General features: G+C 52.5%; 1 protein-coding gene across 4 annotated transcripts in view; it reads right to left on the bottom strand.

The window, feature by feature from the left end:
* The window catches only part of CHFR (checkpoint with forkhead and ring finger domains), a 29,890-nt gene that overhangs the window by 9,231 nt on the left and 549 nt on the right, over positions 1-20,110 (bottom strand). For 3 of the 4 annotated variants that reach the window (XR_009405837.1, XM_059408121.1, XM_059408122.1), the window contains exons 2-10: positions 19,831-19,974; positions 15,032-15,131; positions 11,721-11,830; positions 10,772-10,831; positions 10,412-10,621; positions 5,294-5,461; positions 3,318-3,477; positions 2,272-2,426; positions 2,022-2,184 (exon numbers count right to left, since the gene is read on the bottom strand). Coding sequence is in view for 3 of the 4 variants with exons in the window: in XM_059408121.1 (XP_059264104.1) it covers positions 2,022-2,184; positions 2,272-2,426; positions 3,318-3,477; positions 5,294-5,461; positions 10,412-10,621; positions 10,772-10,831; positions 11,721-11,830; positions 15,032-15,131; positions 19,831-19,963 (1,259 nt within the window). In the remaining variant the exon portion in view is untranslated. The remainder of the gene's footprint in view (positions 1-2,021; positions 2,185-2,271; positions 2,427-3,317; positions 3,478-5,293; positions 5,462-10,411; positions 10,622-10,771; positions 10,832-11,720; positions 11,831-15,031; positions 15,132-19,830; positions 19,975-20,110) is intronic. The other variant, XM_059408123.1, reaches the window with a different exon arrangement.

The raw sequence follows: 20,110 nt of genomic DNA, 5'->3' as shown, positions 1-20,110 counted from the left end.
AGGCCACACGCACCTGAGTGCGGAGAAGCAGGAGGCTCCTGCTCTCAAGTGTGCGGGGGTGGCGGCCACGCCCCCAGCCCCATGACAGGACCAGAGCCAGAAGCCAAGCCTGGAGGTGTCCTCTCTGCCCCCCGTCCCACCGCTGCCGCCCAGTGTGTGATGGGGAAGGACAGCCTGTCCCCGCTGGGCACCCAGTCAGCGCTCACCCGGAAGAGCAGCGGGGGCTCTCTGCCCCTCACCACCCTCAGCCCCCTTGGCGGCTCCCGACACATGGAGACAGGCCCTGCCCGGGCCGTGGTTCGGCACCGCATCCCCCACAGCGCGGCCGCTCAGTCCCCACACAGGGCGCGCGCTCACAGGCCTGATGCTGGGCGAGCCCGGAGCCACGTCCAGAGGCGGCCCCAGCTTGCCCGGCGCGCTCAGCACGTCCACCCCAGCGCCTGGGAAAGTGCGTCAGTCAGAGCGCGTTGTGCCCAGCTGAATGCTGCTGTCCTCGAGGGCCTTCCCGCCCGGCCAGCAGCAGCCCTGCCCCGCCTCGCTTTATGCCCTTCCACTGAGCTTCCTAAAAACACAGATGGTAAAAAAGAATCCACAGGAAACAGGCACAGACTCTTCCCTCATCTCGGAGAGCGCCTTCCTGGGCCTGCCTCCGACAGCAGGAGCCAGAGAGGGAAGAAAGGGTGAGACCTTTCTAGAATACCCCCAGCGAAAATGCTCAACCTCATTTCGGAACGAGATGGCACTCATCTCGGGCGACGCCGAGTGCAGGCAGGTCTCCCGACACCCCTTGACAAACCTCCCAGAGGCTATCGCTAGGACCTTCCTGACGGGCACGAGATGACACAGGTGCCAGTCCAGCAGGGCACCCTGGGTCAGGCTCTCCAACCTGACCACTCCAGTGCCGTCACTGACCTCTGTCAACTAATGCACATGTGCACGAAACTGTAACCGCAGAGTGTGCACCGCAGCACGGCCCCTCCATGAGAATACTAGAAAGCCGACAAAACCACGTGTACGGCACAATCCCATCTTCGTACGAGCATTTCTAAGTACACCGCGTTTTACTTGCTAACAGAAGGAGCTTGTGGCCACCTCTACGAGTGGCCACAAGGAAGCTCAGTGGAAGGGCATAAAGCGAGGCGGGGCAGGGCTGCTGCTGGCCGGGCGGGAAGGCCCTCGAGGACAGCAGCATTCAGCTGGGCACAACGCGCGGTCTGACTGACGCACCATAATATGTTCATGCTAAAGTGATTTTTGATTCCTTCTGTTGGCCTGACCATCATTTGCTAAATTTTACAAAAAGAAACAAAGAATAGTAAATTTGGGAGGTTTGACTTTTATCTCAGTCTGACGGCCTCCACCCGAAACTCAAATGGCGGACTTCTGAGTCAGGAAATGGCAGCTAGCACCAGGTCTCGAAGGACCACATCCCCTCAGCCAGGCGGCCACGGCCTCTCCATGGTACCATCCCGACCAACGCGGACCATGCAGCTCCCAGTGCGGAACCGACACTCCCTGCACGAGCTGCTGAGTACACGCGCACACGGGACAAAGAACGTGTTACATCGTGACTTTGTTGTAGCCAGAACCCAAGCACCTGACCACAGGGTGTGGGCTCTGGTGCTCTTCATCTTAGAAGAGTCGGCAGTCAAGCCATTCGCTGGCCAGGATGCCCTGAACTCAAAAGGTACTGGGTGCCAATGACATCTCAGTAAAGCTAGAAGGAAATACGGATAAACAGCAGCAAAAAATAAATGTTGTGTGCGAACCTGAGAGGGAGGGGGCACTGGAGGAGGCAGGGTGGCAAGTACCCACCCCAGTCACCCAAGGGAATGGCTGTCCTTGGCTGGTGTCCACCCATCCTTGCTATGCTCCAAGCAGCCAAGGTCACTGGCTGACGTCGCCCACGAGAAGCGAGGCCAGACTGTGCAGCAGCCAGGCTGCTGGAGGCGGAATCCGACCCGGACTCCCGCGCTGCCTGCCCAGCTCCCTGCCGCACTCGGAGCCAGGCGGAGGCTCACCTCACGTCGGAGGACTCGCTGTCCACGTCGGACAGCTCCAGCAGGTCCTCTGAGCTGCCCTCCTCATCGGAGAACGACCTCCTGACTTTGGGCTGCAGCATGTCTTGCGTGATCTTGTTCCTGGCAGCCATGCTCCGCATGTCTTCCTCGCTGCGACTCTTGTCTGGAGGGAAAGGACGTGGCTCTACCGGCTGAGGGGCCCCGGAGAGACCCCCGCAGCGGCCAGGAGCTGGGTGGGCTCCCCACTTGCCTGGGTGCTGGAGAAGATAGGCCTCCACCAGGTTGTTCAGGATGTGGTTTTTACAGATCCTCTCGACGGGACAGCGGCACGTGGGGCACAAGGTGGAGCGCTCCATCCAGCCCGAGTAGCAGGCGGCACAGAAGGTGTGCATGCAGGGCTGCAGGCTGAGGGCACAAGGACAGGTCTTCAGACTCCCCCGCATCACCCGCTGCTAGAGCATCTGTCTTCCAGGCCACAGCAGCCCCCCAGATGCCAGGGGACGTGGGGCATGGCCTGCCTGGAGCAGGAGAAGCAGGGACCCCAGTTCACGCGGCCCCTCCCCAGAGGAGGATGTGCCTTGCTCAGGCTGAGGGTTCGTTAACAAACAGAAAAATGCGATTACTCCCGACCCACGGAGCTCACTTGACTCAGCAGAGCCTAGAGCCCTTGCTTGTCGGGCTGCAACACACACCACATTTGGGGCCCCGCGCTGGCCGCAGCCGCAGCCCCAGCTGTCGGGCTGGGAAGGCCACCAGGGGATCCGGCTCCCCTGGCAGAACGGCGCTCGACCTCAACTACTTTCACCTGGTCCTTGGGAATTCAGAGAAACCAGAAGTGACAATCTATGCTCCAGCAGGGACAGGAGAGCAGGCTGTGACTTGAGGCATACGAGGAACAGGGACACTGAGTGTGGAAAAGGCTTGCATTTCAGTGGAAATTCTAAGGGCTTTCACCCTTCAGTTCCCCAAAGAAGCAAGGAGGGGGCTCTCCCCAGTGGCTCCTGGGACCCACATTCCGGGGCACTGCCCTGGATTAACTACGACATTCCCTTAAGGCTCGGTACAGTTCTCCTGTTTTGTGTCTGTGGAGCACACACAGGCCACTGCCACTGCAGCCTCGTGAGCTCTTCCACAGCCTCGGGTACGGGCACCGGGCTCTGGGCAGGCTGGCCACACAGGTCAAATGACAGTGACGTCCACAGCATCGAACCTGCCCTGAGCCAGAGGCTGGCTACCCCGCGGCGGCCGCTCCTCCCGGCTGCGGCGGCCCCGCACACCTCCCCGCGGGGCGCGTACCTCACACAGTCGTGCAGCAGGTCCTGGCAGATGATGCACGTGAGCGTCTCCTCCATCTTGTCCGGTTTCATGGCCTCGGACCGGACACTGCCCAGGCCGGTGTGGGTGTCTCTACACTGGTCTGCGGCCAGCAACTGCAGGGTCACATCAGGGCCCCCATCTGCGAGAGAAAGGGGTGCGTTCTGACCACCGCAGCCAAGCGGGGAAGCAGCAGACGCTGGCTCTTCTGGGTTCACGAACACCTCAACCTACGGAGGGAAGACGCAGCTCCCGCCAGTGTTTGTTTGTGTTTCTTTTCTTTTTGAAAGATTTTATTTACTTATTTGACAGAGAGAGAGATCACAAGCAGGCAGAGAGGCAGGCAGAGAGAGAGAGAGGAGGAAGCAGGCTCCTGCTGAGCAGAGAGCCCGATGCAGGCCTCGATCCCAGGACCCTGAGATCATGACCTGAGCCGAAGGCAGAGGCTTAACCCACTGAGCCACCCAGGCGCCCCCGGTGTTTGTATTTCAAAAGATGTTCTGAAGGGGGCTGAAAAGCAGCTTCAAATTCCAATACACTTAAGTTTCGTAAGAAACTTAAACGTAATCACATAAAAAGGGGCACTCGGGATACATGCTTAAAGGCCATTTGTCACTCAGGATTTGTATGTAATGTCATTTTTGTTTAAACAAAAAACATGACTTGTGTACACACTGGAAAGTACGCGCTTCGATGTGACCAGGAGCTGTGAATCTTCTTTTCTGTTCTGCTATTCCACAGTGCTCGTGCGTTGCTAACCACAGCTTAATTTTTATTTTTAATTAAAGAAATACTTGCACACAATTTACAAAGTCAAACATTTACAAGAAACCAGAAGCAGGAGCCCTCTGCCATGGTCTAACCTCCACTGAGTTAACGACTTTCGTGTTTTTAGCTACTTTTGCTGGTACAGAACTTCGTATTTTTTAACTATATAATACCTTGCCTGGGTTCGATTTTTTTTTTTTAAGATTTATTTGGTGGGGGGGGGGATTTATCTGGTGGGGGGAGATGGGGGTGTAGGGGCAGAGGGAAGAGAAGCAGACACCCCGCTGAACAAGGAGCCCGACTGGGACTAGATCCTAGGACCCTGGGATCATGGGATCAAGATCTGAGTCGAAGGCAGACACTTCACTAAGTCACTCAGGTACCCCCCAAAGTGGCCTCATTTTTATACTAGCTTATTATTTTACGCACTATTGCTGATTTTTTCCACACCCCCCCCAAGCCAGTCAGTTCAATTTTCCACACAATATGCAAAATATTCCAGTCTCCTCCCCCAAGGTCCTCCTCCCCCCCAGAGCCCCTGGTCTCACTGCTCCCATCCTCGGGCGGTCTCAAGCCTGCAGCGCAGCCATTGTCCCACTACACATTCCCAAAATTTTTTATAGTCTTTTTAACTTTGTCTTTTTAAGAGTAGATTTTTCTCTGAATCACCTTTACGAAAAGGTTAAAGCTATTGCTTAAAGGCAACAATTTTTTTTTTTAAAGTTCATTTACTTTTTAGTAAGCTCTAAACCCAACGTGGGGCTGGAATCCGTAACTCCAAGATCGAGAGTCACAGGCTCCCCCGAATGAGCCAGCCAGGCTCCTCCAAAGGCCACATATTCTTAAAAAAATGATTGTCAAATGTGGACAGAACGGCAACTCAGAACACATTGCTTCTGGACCACGAGCATAACCTGACAGTAAACACAGTGCAATCCAATGATGACAAAAGAAAGAAAGAAAAGGTTCAGATTTCCATTCCAAAAAGCTGAGGCACCACAGGTGTCTGCCTGAGACATATCCTCAAACTTCTGGAAAATGGGAGGCCCCACCGGAAGCCGCTCGAACAGGCCCGCTGGGACCCCGGCACTCCCACAAGGGCCAAGACACACAGAACCCCGCGACTCTGACCCGCTGGGAGCCCGGCACTCCCACAAGGGCCAAGACACACAGAACCCCGCGACTCTGACCTCCTCTCATTCTCTTCCTGCTGGGCTCCAAATCCTCCTGATCCCGGGGCTCTGACAAAGAAGAGGAAGCCCCCTCTCCGTCTGGGAGGGCTGAAGGAAAGGTCGGGATTTCATCACCGGCCACAGACGGACCACGCTCTTTCGGGGACACGCCTGCGTCTCCGGAGCCTGTGAGGAGGACAAACAAGAGAGGTTCGGATTCACCTGCCCTGGAAGGAGAGAGCACAGCAGGTGAAGCATCACGGGTTCGAGTCAGGCCTAGGTAATCCAAGATGCCACATTCGCAGTGACACACACTCACTAGCAATACGGAGCTGCGTCTCTTTAACGCACCTGCGCCCGCTGCTGTGCTGGATGAACCTGGAGCAAGCAGCGTGCTCGCGTGGAAGCAAAGGCAGACGTGTTTGTGGTTGGGATCGGCCTGGAACGTTTCGTCTCACACGGGGCCAATCCGCACGCGAAGTAAGGCCGAACACTCACCGTGCCGTAACTCATGCTGGCGCAGCTACACCCCGTCCTCTCAGAAGAGCTGCACTTTGGACGGCAGGGACACCAAGGCCAGACAGAGCAGAGGGACGGTGCGGCGAGAAAGGAAGGAGCAGGAGCACCTCCCAGGGCAGCGCTGATCCGCACAAGCCGGAAGCCGGAAGCACTGATTGAAACGAGCCGGCCGGAGGGTAAGGAGACTTTCTAATAACCTTCATCTGGATAAAGACCTGGTTTATAATACCATCCGCGACAGTACAGGCGTAGTCGGTAATATGCAAGTGTTTAGTGCCGTTATTTTGAAAAAGAATGAAACTGCCCTATAGCCGCCAAAGGAAAAAGGTTAAAATTGCTGAGGGAGCAAATGAGCTTTACACGGAGGGAAGAGAAGAGACGGGGTCAAGGGGCGGCTCCTGGCTCTGGTTCTCACTCCCACTACGGGGGGCGGGGGGGGGGGGCGGCTCCTGAGCTCTCCCTCCAGAATGCACACCACGATGGCGGTGTCTCTCCAAGAGACCCACGGGGAGGGTGAACTCAAAACCTGTAAGAGCACCTGGCACCCAGAGCACACTCAGCAGGCTGTGAACCTTATCAGTATATACACACTCAGACACACAGGAAGATGCCCCCAGCTTCACACAACTGGCGCTAAGCTTTCCATCTGAACAATCTGCTTACAGAAAAATTTTTTATGATTTTTTTTAATCGTACAATACATAAATGCACTGCCCTTTTGCCCTTTCATGGTAAAATTAACAGTTGTATGTGCACACGCGTGTGCACACACACACACACACGTCACATTTTCTTCGTTTCCAGGTCCTGGCCTCCGTGAACGCCGCTGTGGGAACAAGGACACGCAGGTGCCTCCCGCAGACAGGGATCGCACTTCTCCGCATATACACCCAGACGCGAGGCTGCTGCGTCAGACACGGTTCCCTTTTTCACCGTCTGAGGAGCCTCGGCCCTGGTTTCCAGAGGGGCCGCAGCAGCCCGCTCTCCCACGACACCACCACGGGAGGCTCCCCTTGCTCCGCGTCCTCAAGAACGCTTGTCATCCCTTGTCTTTTCGACACTGGCCATTCTAAGAGGTGTGAGGTGATACCGCATTGCGGTTTCCTTGAATGAAATTAGAACATTATCAAAATAAACTATCAAATCCCACCCACTCACATTATACACTGCATTAAGTATATAGATGGAATAGAAAAGATTCCTACTGGTATCAGAGCTATCAGAGCTATTCTGTGCTTCAATTCTGAAAAGCTATTACAGTAACCACAAAACACACAGCTTGGGACCAGAGACAAAGCATGTTTTTACAGAGACAAACAGCTGGAGAGTAGCACTTAATCCAGAATGCCCACAGCCTTCCATCGTATCTGCGCTCATACGCAACACTCCCCGGGGTACACTCAATGTCAGTGAATGTCACTTCTATGCCTCCTGGGGCGGCCCTCACAAGGGGAAGCCCTCGGGTGGGTGGAACCAGCAGCGGGGCAGCCCGTGACCTAACCGTGTCGTGTCTCTGTGGTTTAAGGAACCCAGGGGATACTCTAAAGGGCACGCGAGCCAACAGAACCGGGAGAACTTCAACCATCTGGGCAATTTTTCAGTATCTGGCATGTTTTTATCTAGGTAGTGTGATTGCCTTTTCTTTTACTCAGGAGTTTGAGGTATGATGCTGAAAGAGCGGTAAGTCAAAGGCGTCTGAGAAGCTGGGACTCGAGTTCAGCAGTACCAGGAGACAGGCTGGAGGGCCTCCTGTGGTCATGAGTCTGGTTTCTGCTGCTGGTTATCTCCTGGAGGTGGTGGGTGAGACTCAGATACAGGGCTCACCAGCCACTACCGTTGTGTAAGCAAGCATGCCTGTTAAGTACCTCGAAGTCCTTTATGGATGCGCCGAAGTCCCCGTAACACGAGGGTGTTGGTGCTCAGCCGGGTGCCACTGACCCGGGGAGAAAGCGTGGTGTGCTGTGTGAGCCCGCTGCCGCTGGGGACTCGGCGGGGCGGCGGAGGCTCTGGGTAAGGACGGCGGAGAGAGCTAAAAAGCCTTAATGAGGGCAGCCAGTAGGAGAGTGGTGCTCCCTACGCTAAAAAGAGCAACTGTACTGGCAAGTGAAAACCAGGTTCGCAAATATGGAAACAAGTTCAAATAATGTGGGAGAAATAGGCTTCCGGTCTCAAGGCAGCATACAGAGTCTCTGCATTTACTGCCTCTCCTTCCCCAAATCCCACCAGAACAGATGCTAAAATAAGGACCACCTTGGAGAACAGCTAGGTTGGCCAAGGAGACGAAGGAGACGGAGGGGACGGAGGGGACCTCTGGGGACAAGTCCTTTGCTGCTGAGCCCGCAACCGAGTTCTTTTTAGAAAGACCTTGCTGGTTCCTGCCTCTGAATGTGTCTGCGACAGCTAGAACTTGGGCTTCTTGCAAGCAGAAGATTAAAAGAAGACAAAGAGCCGACGCGCCACGGACAGGAAGTGCCCGGTGACATTATGAGCTGGTGAGGCAGGGCGAGGCTGCGAGTCTCCAGACTCTGCTCTGGGAACCATGTCTTCTACTATTCACAGCCAAACACACCCTCCCCGAGATTTAAGGCGGTCCCTGTGCACTACAATGTTAAGAGTAAGAGAGGGAGGGGTCCCTGGGGGGCTTAGTCGGTTAATTGTCTGCTTTCAGCTCAAGTCATGATCTCGTGGTCCTGGGATCGAGCCCCCCCCCCCCCCACCGCAGCTCCCTGCTCAGTGGGGAGCCTGCCTCTCCCTCGCCCCTCCCCCATGGCTTGTACTCACTTGCTCTCTCTCAAATAAATTAAATCTTAAAAAACAAGAACAAAATGGGACGCCTGGGTGGCTCAGTTGGTTGGACGACTGCCTTCGGCTCAGGTCATGATCCCGGAGTCCCGGGATCAAGTCCCACATCAGGCTCCCAGCTCCATGGGGAGTCTGCTTTGCTCTCTGACCTTCTTCTCGCTCATGCTCTCTCTCATTGTCTCTCTCTCAAATAAATAAATAAAATCTTAAAAAAAAAAAAAACCAAGAATAAAAAAAGCATTCTAGGGATAATTTTGAGTTCCCAAAACAAGGTGAAGAAGGCTTGCTTCACTGAAGAACATCAAAGAGCTTAATGACCAGGGTGAACCACCACTGTCCTGGGTACTGTAAAAATGTCAATTCTCCCCAATCAAAAAAATCTCAAAAAGACCTTTTTTTTAAACTTAAGATAAACCTAAAGAGAATCTGGAAAAAAATATAGAAGAACAGCTAAGATGGGGCGCCTGGGTGGCTCAGTGGGTTAAGCAGCTGCCTTCGGCTCAGGTCATGATCCCAGCATCCTGGGATCGAGTCCCATATCGGGCTCCTTGCTTGGCAGGGAGCCTGCTTCTCCCTCTGCCTCTGCCTGCCACTCTGTCTGCCTGTGCTTGCTCTCGCTTCTCTCTCTGACAAATAAATAAATAAATAATCTTTAAAAAAAAAAAAAAAAGAAGAAGAACAGCTAAGAAAGTGAACCAAAACATTAACATATTTAAGGGCGCCTGGGGGGCTCAGCTGTTGAGCCTCTGCCTTTGGCTCAGGTCATGACCCCCCGGGGTCCTGGGATCAAGCCCCACACTGAGCTCCCTGCTCAGTGAGGAATCGGCTTCTCCCCCACCTGCCCCCCGCTTGTGCTGGCTCTCGCTCTCAAATAAATAAAATCTTTTAAAACAATGAACATATATAGTACGATCCAAGTCACAGAACATATATATGTATACACTCTACACCCTAACAGTTATCTACAAAGAAATGTTCAAGTCCCACGGCACCCAGGGAGTCTGAATCTTCTCTAGTGACCAGGGAGGAAGGTAAAGACCAGTATATGAAAAACTGGTTTTAAATTACATGTTATTCCAGGAGCACCTGGGTGGCTCAGTTGGTAAAGCGTCTGCCTTCAGCTCAGGTCACGATCCTGGAGGCCTGGGATCAAGTCCCGAGCTGGCCTCTCCGCTCGGCGGAGAGTCTGCTTCTCCCTCTGCCTCTCCCCCGGCTGGTGTGTGTTTGTGCACTCTCTCTCAAATAAATAAATAAAATCTTTAAAAAATAAATAAGTAAATTATATGTTCCTCTGGGTGACCTTTGGAAACATTATGCTCGGTGAAAGCAGCAGACACAAGAGGCCACAGACTGCATGGCTCCACTTGTATGAAACGTCCAGAAGAGGCAAGTCCACACAGACAGAAAGCAGATTAGTTGGGGGAGGGGCAGTGACTGTTGGTGGGTGTGGGGTCTCCTTTTGGGGTGACAAAAATGTTCTGGAATGATACAGTGGTGTGAACGCACAACACTATGAATGTAGTAAAAACCACAGACGTGTACACTTGAGCGGGGTGACTGTTACGGCCTGTGAATTATATCCCCGCACAAGGACAAGACACACCATGATACTGCACGGCCGGACTCTCCACATTTCTACCGCAGATGGAACACGACACCGTCGACTCCGGCAGCGATCTTGCTGCTGACAGCCTAATGCCTGATGCCACCTCTGGCTTCCCCAGTGGCTTCTATGTCTGTCTCCGTCCACAATAACACGGGTCATAATCAGTGACAAAGAGGCACGCAGTGACCGCCCTGAGGTTCCCCTCTCACCAGAGCTGGAGGAAGGCGCTCGCCCTGCAGAGGCGGGCTCCATGGAAGAGGTAGAAGCCGTGGGGAAGAGGTCTGATGTCGACGTCGATGGCTGTGGTTCCTCAAAGCACGCCTGAGTGGTGGGTGATGACGGCAGGACCTGGGGGTCATCACCTTGCCCTGCACCTGAGGTATCTTTGGTCACGTGGAACACATTCTCTTTATTAGCTTCTGCAAACACGAAAGAACAGAAAGAGCATACGGTCAGGGTTCAGGGGGAGCACCACAGCTTCAGCCAAGACGTTCCAGCACATGAAAAGGCTTTCCTAGTGAGAACCAACAGCCCTTACTACGCACCTGCGCTGTTACGGCCTCACTTACCAAAGGAGTCTTGCGTGACGCCTTGCTTCTCACTTAAAGATTCATAGAGGTATGCCACATCTAAAAGGAAATCAGCAATCAGAATGGAGTCCCCAGGACCATCAGGAACCCCATTCCCCTTTCTGTTCCTTTTTGTCACGTCGGTCCCTCGGTCCTTGCTGACGATGTTGACTTACGAGCGGGTAACAACATTAACCAGTTCAAGAGATTTCAAAACAAGTGACCCAAGATAACGTAACCAACTTTAAAATAAATAAGGCTCGGAATAAAAGGTCTGCAGGCAGGATGCAGACTAGGGGAGGCAGAGCGATGAGCAGGGGGTGAACCTGTGCTTTGCTTGTCGCTTCAAACCACCAGCAGGAGCAGACACAGGACCTGCCACGTGGCCAGGGGCTGGTTTTGACGACGCGGAAGACAACCCGAGAATATCTGCCTCCCTCTTCCAGTTCGTGGTAACCTTTGAAAGACTCCCTCTCAACTCTCCTTGACCTGTATCATTCCTCCCCAAACAAATACTCAGATCTGGAAAAGCACGAATGGGATCCAGTCAGATGTCTGTTGTCTCCTATAAGGTCTTCAAAAGCAGATGACCTCTGGCCTCCAGCTCCTATTCTAGGTCTGACTCCCTACAACTGAGGTTTCCTCCGCTATGTCACCCGGCCCACCCCCGCTCACTTCCCCTGGCTCTGCTGAGATGCATGGCTGTGGCCAGGGTGGGATTTCGGAAAAATGGCTCGGGCTCAGACTGCAGGGTCAACACTCCCATTCTCAACAGACATGACTCATGTCAGAGTCTATATCAAGAGCAGAGAAAATGTAGCTAACACTACATTCCTACAGGAAACAGCTGCTTCAGCACACTTCCTTTCAACAACGCTTCCCAGCGGCGGCAGGACCTCCCCGCCACGAACCACCCCTGTGTCCACCCTGTCCAATCCCTCTCTCTTACTGTGTTCTGGCTCATTCTTCCTGTACACCAAGTAGATAACATCCCCCGTCTGCAAAGGGCAGGTCTGCTTCTTAACAACCTTCAGCTTGTTAATCACTGTTCCATTGGTGCTGCAGAGACAATGAAATTGCAATTTAGCCTACTTAAAATAACTCCGGAGTGAAAATTTTCTTTCTCTACCACCACTAGGGAATCAAATTAGTATCACTGCTTTGAAAACGATAAAACACTCCTAAGCACAACATAAATATTTAAGAAGCCATATATGCCAGTGCCACACCGCAGTTCTCCCGAGGAAAAGCTTGCCTACTACCCCTCGTTGACAGCCAAACTCGTCACCAATCTCACCGACGTGTCTGCTTTTCCCCACGCCACATTCTCCCCCATTTGCCTCCTGGTGGAGCCCTGGAATTCTGCCAGCAGGTCTGATTTCCAGCTTCTCTCCCGCTTCTGCACTCCGCTCTGCCCACAGATTCAGCCCTCCCTCCAGGAGTTTCAACCAGGTCAGCTCATTCCAGTCAGCACTGACGCCTCTTAAGAGATGGGTTCCAGGGCACCTGGGTGGCTCAGTGGGTTAAAGCCTCTGCCTTCGGCTCAGGTCATGATCTCAGGATCCTGGGATTGAGTCCCACATCGGGCTCTCTGCTCAGCAGGGAGCCTGCCTCCTCCTCTCTCTCTCTGCCTCTCTGCCTACTTGTGATCTCTGTCAAATAAATAAATAAAATCTTTGAAAAAAAAAAAAGAGAGAGACGGGTTCCAACGAGCACCTGGGTGGCTCAGACGGTTAAACGTCCTGCTCTTTGATCTCGGCTCAGGTCTTTTCTTTTCTTTTTAATATTTTATTTATTCATTTGAGAGAGAGAGACAGAGCAGAAGCAGAGGGGCAGGCAGAGGGAGAGGAAGAAACGGACTCCCCGCTGAGCTGGAAGCCCGACTGGGGCTCAATCCCAGAACCCTGGGATTATGACTGGAGCCGAAGGCAGACACTTAACCATCTGAGCCACCCAGGCGCGCCTCGGCTCGGGTCTTGATCGTGAGTTCAAGCCCCACACTGGGCCCCACACTGGGAGTGGGGCCTACTTAAAAAAAAGAGAGAGAAAGACAGGTTTCCGGCAGAAGCAAATCAGTGCCCACTACGGGCTGAAGGTGGCGTGGTCCCTCGGTTGGGAGGTCACTCCGGTCAATCAGGGAGCACAGATGGAAGAGGGACAGGCTGCCAAGGGGACAGACAGGAGTCTAAGTCAGCCGGGACAGGACGGAACAGCACTTCCCTGAGGGAGTCCTGAGTAGAAACCTGATGGAAAGTCGTGACCGGACGAAGCATGCGCCGCAGCATGGGAATGTATAGGACAAGGACACAACGCGGCGAGCGGACCGAACCGACCACAGGCGCTCAGACCACCCGAGCTTGACTCTGCAGCTTCACTCCTAAGGCCTCCACGGGTGAAAAGCCTTATTTTCACATCTGAGCAGATGCCCACTAGTCTACTATTCCGTAAAGGGCCACAAAGTAAATATTCCCACAGTCTCTGTCCCGACCACTCCGCTCTGCCTGTCACAGGGAAGCGGCCAGTGCCCCAGCGCGGCTTCACTTCCAGCAGCTGGTGGTGCTCCCCAGTACAGCCCGGTCACTGCCGCTGGGAGTCTCCCCACAATCCATTCTCACGCCCTTTCTAACCAAAAAAGTCTGACTTTACTCTTCTGCTTAAACCCCAATCAGTTCTCCCTGCTCTCAGGCTAAAGTCCAGACTCCTTAGTGTGGACACCAGGGCTTTCCCACTCAGGTCCACTGCCCGGCTTTGCACTGGCCACTCACTCTGTGTGCACAGGACCTGCTTGTGCCCCGGGCCTCTGCACCTGCACCTCCTCCGGCCGGGAACACCCTCTCCCCTCCAGCCACCCCAGCCAGGGAACACGGCGGCGCCTGGAAAATGCAGGAAAAGGATTCTCTCCTAGAACCCCCAGAAGGAGCCAGCCCTGCCGACACCTTGATTTTAGTCCAGTGAGACCTGACTTCGACTCTGTATCTTCGACACTATGAGATCGCAGCTCTGTGAAAGCCAGTAAATTTGCAGCGAGTTGTTACAAAACTGTCCCATGGCCAGTCCCGGAGAGCCCCGCCCTGCCGTGGGACAGCTCCAGAACCAGCGCTATGCTGTTCTCCAACAGGCTAAGAAATAACTCAATCTGCTACCTAGTAGAAAAGGGGAAAGGAGCATCACTTCTGCCTAATAAACTAATTCCTAGTCTTCTACCCTACAACTGTAACCGCCAATCTCCTAACACTTGACCTTTACAACAATAAGAATTCGTCTGGTGGAAAAGGCACACTGTCAACACGCTGCTGAAGGCCACCTGCCACTTTGCCCCTCGCACCAGGCTGAAAGCACATTCTGACACCGCCTTCCTTCCTACACATGTGCCCCAAGCAAATAATCAGACATGAATGCAAGGAGTTCTGGAAGACAATAACTGCAGTGTCATTTACAATAAGAAAACGTAAAAAATAATAACTCTCCATCAGTAAAGGAGCTGACGGATAATTACATAATCACAGTGAAGGCGGCAAGATGGGTCCGGGTGCACTGACATAAGCGCCCCATAAATGAAAGTGAAAAAGGAGAAACAATGTATCTAGCAAAATACAAAATAAATACGTATTTCTAATAGGTAAGTGGGATTTGGGAAAGCTTTTCACTTTTATGTACTATTTATGTTGTATACAATTTTTTTAAATTTATTTATTTGACAGACAGAGATCACAAATAGGCAGAGAGGCAGGCAGAGAGAGAGCAAAGAGAAGCAGGCTTCCTGATGAGCAGAGAGCCCAATGCGGGGCTCAATCCCAGGACCCCGGGATCATGACCTGAGCCGAAAGCAGAGGCTTTAACCCACTGAGCCACCCAGGCATGCCAATTTTTTATTTTCTTGACTTGGAGGAAAGTCTAACTTGAATAGGTTATCGCTGCCTTTTAAATCTTTCTTTCAGAAATATTTTTGCTTTAATTTGAACACATTCAAGAAGGGTCACAGACACTGAAGTGTTATTGGAAACAGGAAAATACATTTTCTAAGAATTTGACGGCCTACCAAACTACTGTGTCATAGAAAACAAGCCCTTGTTTCTTCTCTGTAGTCAATGGACTCCAGAGGAAACAGAAGTCTAGAACGAAGGGCACCGGGCTGTTTCAGTCGGAAGAACGTGGGCCTCTTGATCTCAGGGCTGGGAGTTTGTGCCCCACGATGGGTGTGGAGATTACATAAAAACAAAAACAAGAAATCCTTTTAAGAAAAGTTCAGAAGGAGCTTACCTGGTATCTTCCAGTGACACCTGACCAGATTTTTCATCCACTATGATTTTACAGTGATCTCCGGAGACCAGTTTATTGCCGGGGAACGAAAGGTCACAACCTAAAACAGAGAAAGGATACACACTGGATATGACCATGGGGACCATGCATAATACTACCCTTTGCCTATCAAAGCATGTGCTTGAAAATCAGGACCCATGTTGTATGCACCATAGGAGACAACACCTAATAAAGCAAGAAAGGAAGCAATTTTTTGAGATTTATTTTTTTAAAAAATTTTTTTATTTTGAGAGAGTGGGGTAAGGGGCAGAGGGAGAGAGCGTTTCAAGCAGACTCACCACTGAGCTGAGTCACCCAGATGCCCCGATAAGAAGCAATTTTTGAAAAAGCATTTATTTTTTTTTTTAAAGATTTTATTTATTTATTTGTAAGAGAGGGAGAGAGAACAAGCGAGCACAGGCAGACAAAGAGGCAGGCAGAGAGAGAAGCAGGCTCCCCGCCAAGCAAGGAGCCCGATGTGGGACTCGATCCCAGGACCCTGGGATCATGACCCGAGCCGAAGGCAGCTGCTTAACCAACTGAGCCACCCAGGCGTCCCAAAGCATTTAAGTATTAATCCAAAGCAAAGGGAGAGGGACTAAGTCTTGAACTTTTCTGACTCCCCATTACCTAAAGGATACCCAAACCATCAACAGTTCTGGCTACACACCAGAGCTTCTTGGTGACAATTTCACAATATGCACATCTATGCAGCCGGCGTGATAAAAAAGAAGTTTAAAACTAAGGGTCTTAGTTAAGTAACTCTTCAATATCTTCACTTACTCCTTAATTTCTCAGTGTTATCTAAGGCTTCATAAATCATCACAAACTGAAGCAATAATCAAGAGTCACAGAAAATGGGACTGAGGTACATGTCTGAGAAAATTTAACACAGAAGTGGGAATGCATCCATAGCTGGACATGATCATTATACCCTCATTAAATGCAAGGGAGATATCATCAAATATTTTGTTCTCTCCTTAAACCAAAGGAATAGAATCTTTCAAGAACTTTTTACTATTGAATCACTAATGTGCTTATAATGAGTTTATGCTATAGCTACTAAGGCTTATAGCTTTACTTTTAATAACCAAACATGGGGGGCGCCTGGGTGGCTCAATGGGTTAAGCCTCTGCCTTCGGTTCAGGTCATGATCTCAGGGCCCTGGGATCGAGCCCACATCGGGCTCTCTGCCTACTTGTGAACTCTCTATCAAATAAATAAATAACTCTTTAAAGAAAAAGAACCAAACATGGGAAGCAATACATGTGTCCATCAGCCAGTGAATTAAAAAACAAACTGTGGTACACCCAAACACTGGAAGACTACACAGCACCAAAAAGATACACATTCCGGGGGCGCCTGGGTGGCTTGATCGGTTAAGTGAACAACTCATGGTACCAGTCAGGTCTTGATCTCAGGGTTGTGAGTTCAAGCCCTGTGTTGGGCTTCAATCTGGGTGTGGAGCCTAGACAAAGGGAAGGGAAGGAATTACTTAAACACACAACAGCCTGAAATGGGTTATGTCAAAGGACAGAAGCCATACACAGATGGTGGTGGAACACTTAGATCCAGATTCTGGAAAAGGCAGAATGACAGGGACAGAAATTAGATGGATAGTGGCCAGAGCTGGGCTTTGAGAGCAGGTGGCTGATCCAAAGGACCACTAGGGAACTTTCTAGGGTGATGGAAATGTTCTGCCTCTTAACAGCAGTGGTGATTCCGTTTCTCAAAACTCACCGGGCGCCTGGGAGGGGTGAATTTTACCGTGAACTGTATCTCCATGAACCCGAAGCATTAGACATCTTACTCCACATTATACATAGGGGAAGTGCTACATTTACCCAAGGCACATTTCAGCTGCGCTCACCATCTTCCCAGCACATGGAGTCTAACCAGCAGGACAGTGTGCCAGCGGCCCCCAGCCCAGCACTAGTCACCATGCCACTGGGATGGGTTTTTAACAAGCTTCTCTACGCCAGAACATAGCATTCTAACGTAGATCCAAGACACTCTGTGTTAAGTTCTATTCTTGGTGTTTGCCCTGCTCATCATTCAGTGGGTTAAATCCCTCGGGAGGCTGGCTGGCCAGCACGGAAGCTCTTGGAAGGTGAGGTCTTCCATCTCCCTTCCCACACACACCAACTCAGCTCTCGCTTTCTCCTCGAAATAATGCCTTACATAGACCACGCGTGTTGTTTTAAAAGAAATGTAATCAAGGGGCGCCTGGGTGGCTTAGTGGGTTGAGCCGCTGCCTTCGGCTCAGGTCATGATCCCAGAGTCCTGGGATCGAGCCCCGCATCGGGCTCTCTGCTCAGCAGGGAGCCTGCTTCCTCCTCTCTCTCTGCCTGCCTCTCTGCCTGCTTGTGATCTCTCTCTCTGTCAAATAAATAAATAAATAATCTTTAAAAAAAAAAGAAAGAAATGTAATCAAGCCCTACAATTCTTACGTACTGTGTATTTCCCAAAATTCCTCTTAAAGGTCTGAACCCCCGAGTGACTGCAGCCAGGGATTGGGAGGAGGGAATAAAGATTAAATGAGACCACTGGGTGGGGCCCTAATCTGATAGGGCTGGTGCCCTTAGGAGAGGAGGAAGACACACCAAAACTTTGTCTCGAAGGAGAAGGCTAGCAAGGCAGCTGTCTGCAATCCAGAAGAGGCCTCTCACCAAGAAACCAATCGACTAGCACCTTAATCTTGGACTTCTCAGATTTAAGAACTGTGAAAAACAAATGTCTATTGCTTAAGCTTCCTGGTCTGCGGCATTTTGTTACAACAGCCTGACAGGCTAACACAGCAACTTCTGCTTCCCATGGAGAGATTAATACATTCACCAAAAGGAATTCTCCTGAGAAGATTTACCCAACAGCCTGTTTTTGCTCCTTGTATTAACATGCAAAATGATGTTACAATACTGTGTTACAATAACAATGGCTAACATTAAGAGCTAACTTTCAGCCAGGCTCCTTTTAAGGATTTCGCAGTAAGACCTGCATTACTCTTCAGTGAAGTAGGTAGAAAGGTATGGAAAGCCAAGTCCTTAGCCCAAAGCAAGTTATGAGGCAGCGCCAGGTTGGAAACGCCGGGCCTCTGCTCTTCACCAAATTCCTATTACATAAATTAAAGACAATTAATGCATTTTTCAGAAGTTTCTAGTGGCAGGTAAAAACATTCAATGTTGTTAAAAAAAAAAAAAAAAGTTAACTTGATACTGAGATTTAAGACTACCAAACCGAACCAAACCAACCAACCAAACAAAAAACAAAAACAGGTGCAGGTACATCATAAATGGTAAAATAACCCCCAAAATTGTGTTTTACTTTATTATCCTTATTTTTTATCATAGTACTTAGCCTTTTTTTTTTTTTTTTAGTTTTTTAAATTCCAGTATAGTTAACATATAAAAAATACTTGTTTTTAAATAATATTTTTCCACATTCTTTCTTTTTTAAAATATAAAGTCAGAAAACAATAGATTCTTACATGAAAAGAACGGCTGGTTGGCGGGGGCAGGGGAGGGTTGGGGGAAGAGTGAATCAGGTGAACAGAATTCCAGTATACTTCTCATTACGAGCCCTGAGTAGTGGACAGAACTGCGGAGTCACTGTATCACCCAGCCGAAACTAAAGAGTGTACCTTAATTGGGCTGGACTTAAAAAACTAAAAATATATATAGAGAGAGAAAGAGCCGGAGCGATGATGTATTAACTTTCAGACAAACCACACTTTTTTGCCGACCTGAGCAGCACACTTCTCTCCCTTCGGGGAAGATACCCAGCCGGTCAAATAGCCAGATGGGCCCTTGGGAGTTTGGAGGCAGCTGAGCCTGGAGGGTGACACACTTGGTCTCAGCGAGCTGCGGGACTCTGGTTGCGCCCTGTGCTTCCAACCTAGAGTGAGCAGCTCCCTTCTACGAGCGGGGGCGTGAGAGCTTTTCAATCGTAGCCCCCAGGGCGCCTGGGTGCCAGTTGCTCAGCATCTTCTTCGGCTCGGGTGCTGATCAGTGTCCTAGGACGGAGCCCCGCATCGCGCTCCCTGCTCTAGGGGAGCCTGCTTCCCCGCTCGTGCTCCCTCTCTCGGTGTCTCTCTCTGGCAGATAAATAAAATCTTAAGAAATAAATAAAAAGAAACGGAGCCGCCTGCTGCTACACATGTCCTCGGCGCACGGCTCCGCGGCAGCCCCGAACCGGGGCCTGCCGTACCCGCGCGCTCAGCTCCGGGTAGCCTGTCGTCCGCCCTGGGGCTTCGGCCACCCGCGGGCGGGTTCAGAGTGCGCCGCTCACTTTCCACCCCGGACTCTGCCGGGCTCCTTCTGCGGCCGGCCTTCACGCGACCCCACCCGGGGAGACGCTCTCGGGTCCGGCCCGACGACCCTGCGCTCTCGGGGTCCGGCCGCCACGGCGCTGCTTCCCGAAGGGCTGGCGACGACTCGGTGATCCGCGGAAACACTCAGCGGGGACCGGGCCGACCGCGGGCGAAGGCGCCGCGGCTCGTCCACCGGAGCCTGTTCCACCGGGACAGCTGGACCGCGCGGCGGGCCCCGCCCAGGGCCCTTCGGCGGCCTCGGGAGCCTCCCGGCCCGGCCCCGACCCCGGCCCCGGCCCCGACCCCGGCCCCCGGGCCCCCGGGCCAGCCCGCAGCCCTCCTCGCCGGCGGCGGCCCCCCGGCCCTCCGTGCCCGGCCCGGCCCCCAGCGCCGGCCCCCGAGCCTGGTCCCCGGCCCCCGCCCTGCCCCGCGCGCCCCGGCGCCCGGCCCGCACCTCTCCTCCGCCCGATGGTCCACTCCCGCTTCCTCAGGAGGACGTGCGGCTCGCCGTCCGCGGCGCCCAGGCGGAGGAGCCGCCCCCACGGCTGCTGCTGCGGCGGCTGCTCGCCTTCCCCGGGCCGCTCCATCCGACTCACATCTGAGAGACCCGGAAACGCCGGCGCAGGCGCTCGGACCGCACGGCCGGGGCTGCGCCCGCCGCTCCGCCCCGCGGCCTCCCGGCCTCCGCGCCCACGCCACGCCGCCGCCGCCGCCGCCGGACGCTCGCCCCCTCC

Source organism: Mustela nigripes, chromosome 8 (assembly GCF_022355385.1).
Source record: "Mustela nigripes isolate SB6536 chromosome 8, MUSNIG.SB6536, whole genome shotgun sequence".
Classification (NCBI taxonomy): domain Eukaryota; kingdom Metazoa; phylum Chordata; class Mammalia; order Carnivora; family Mustelidae; genus Mustela; species Mustela nigripes.
The sequence above is the reverse complement of the archived record's forward strand: the minus strand, read 5'-3'. Positions and strand labels throughout refer to the sequence as shown.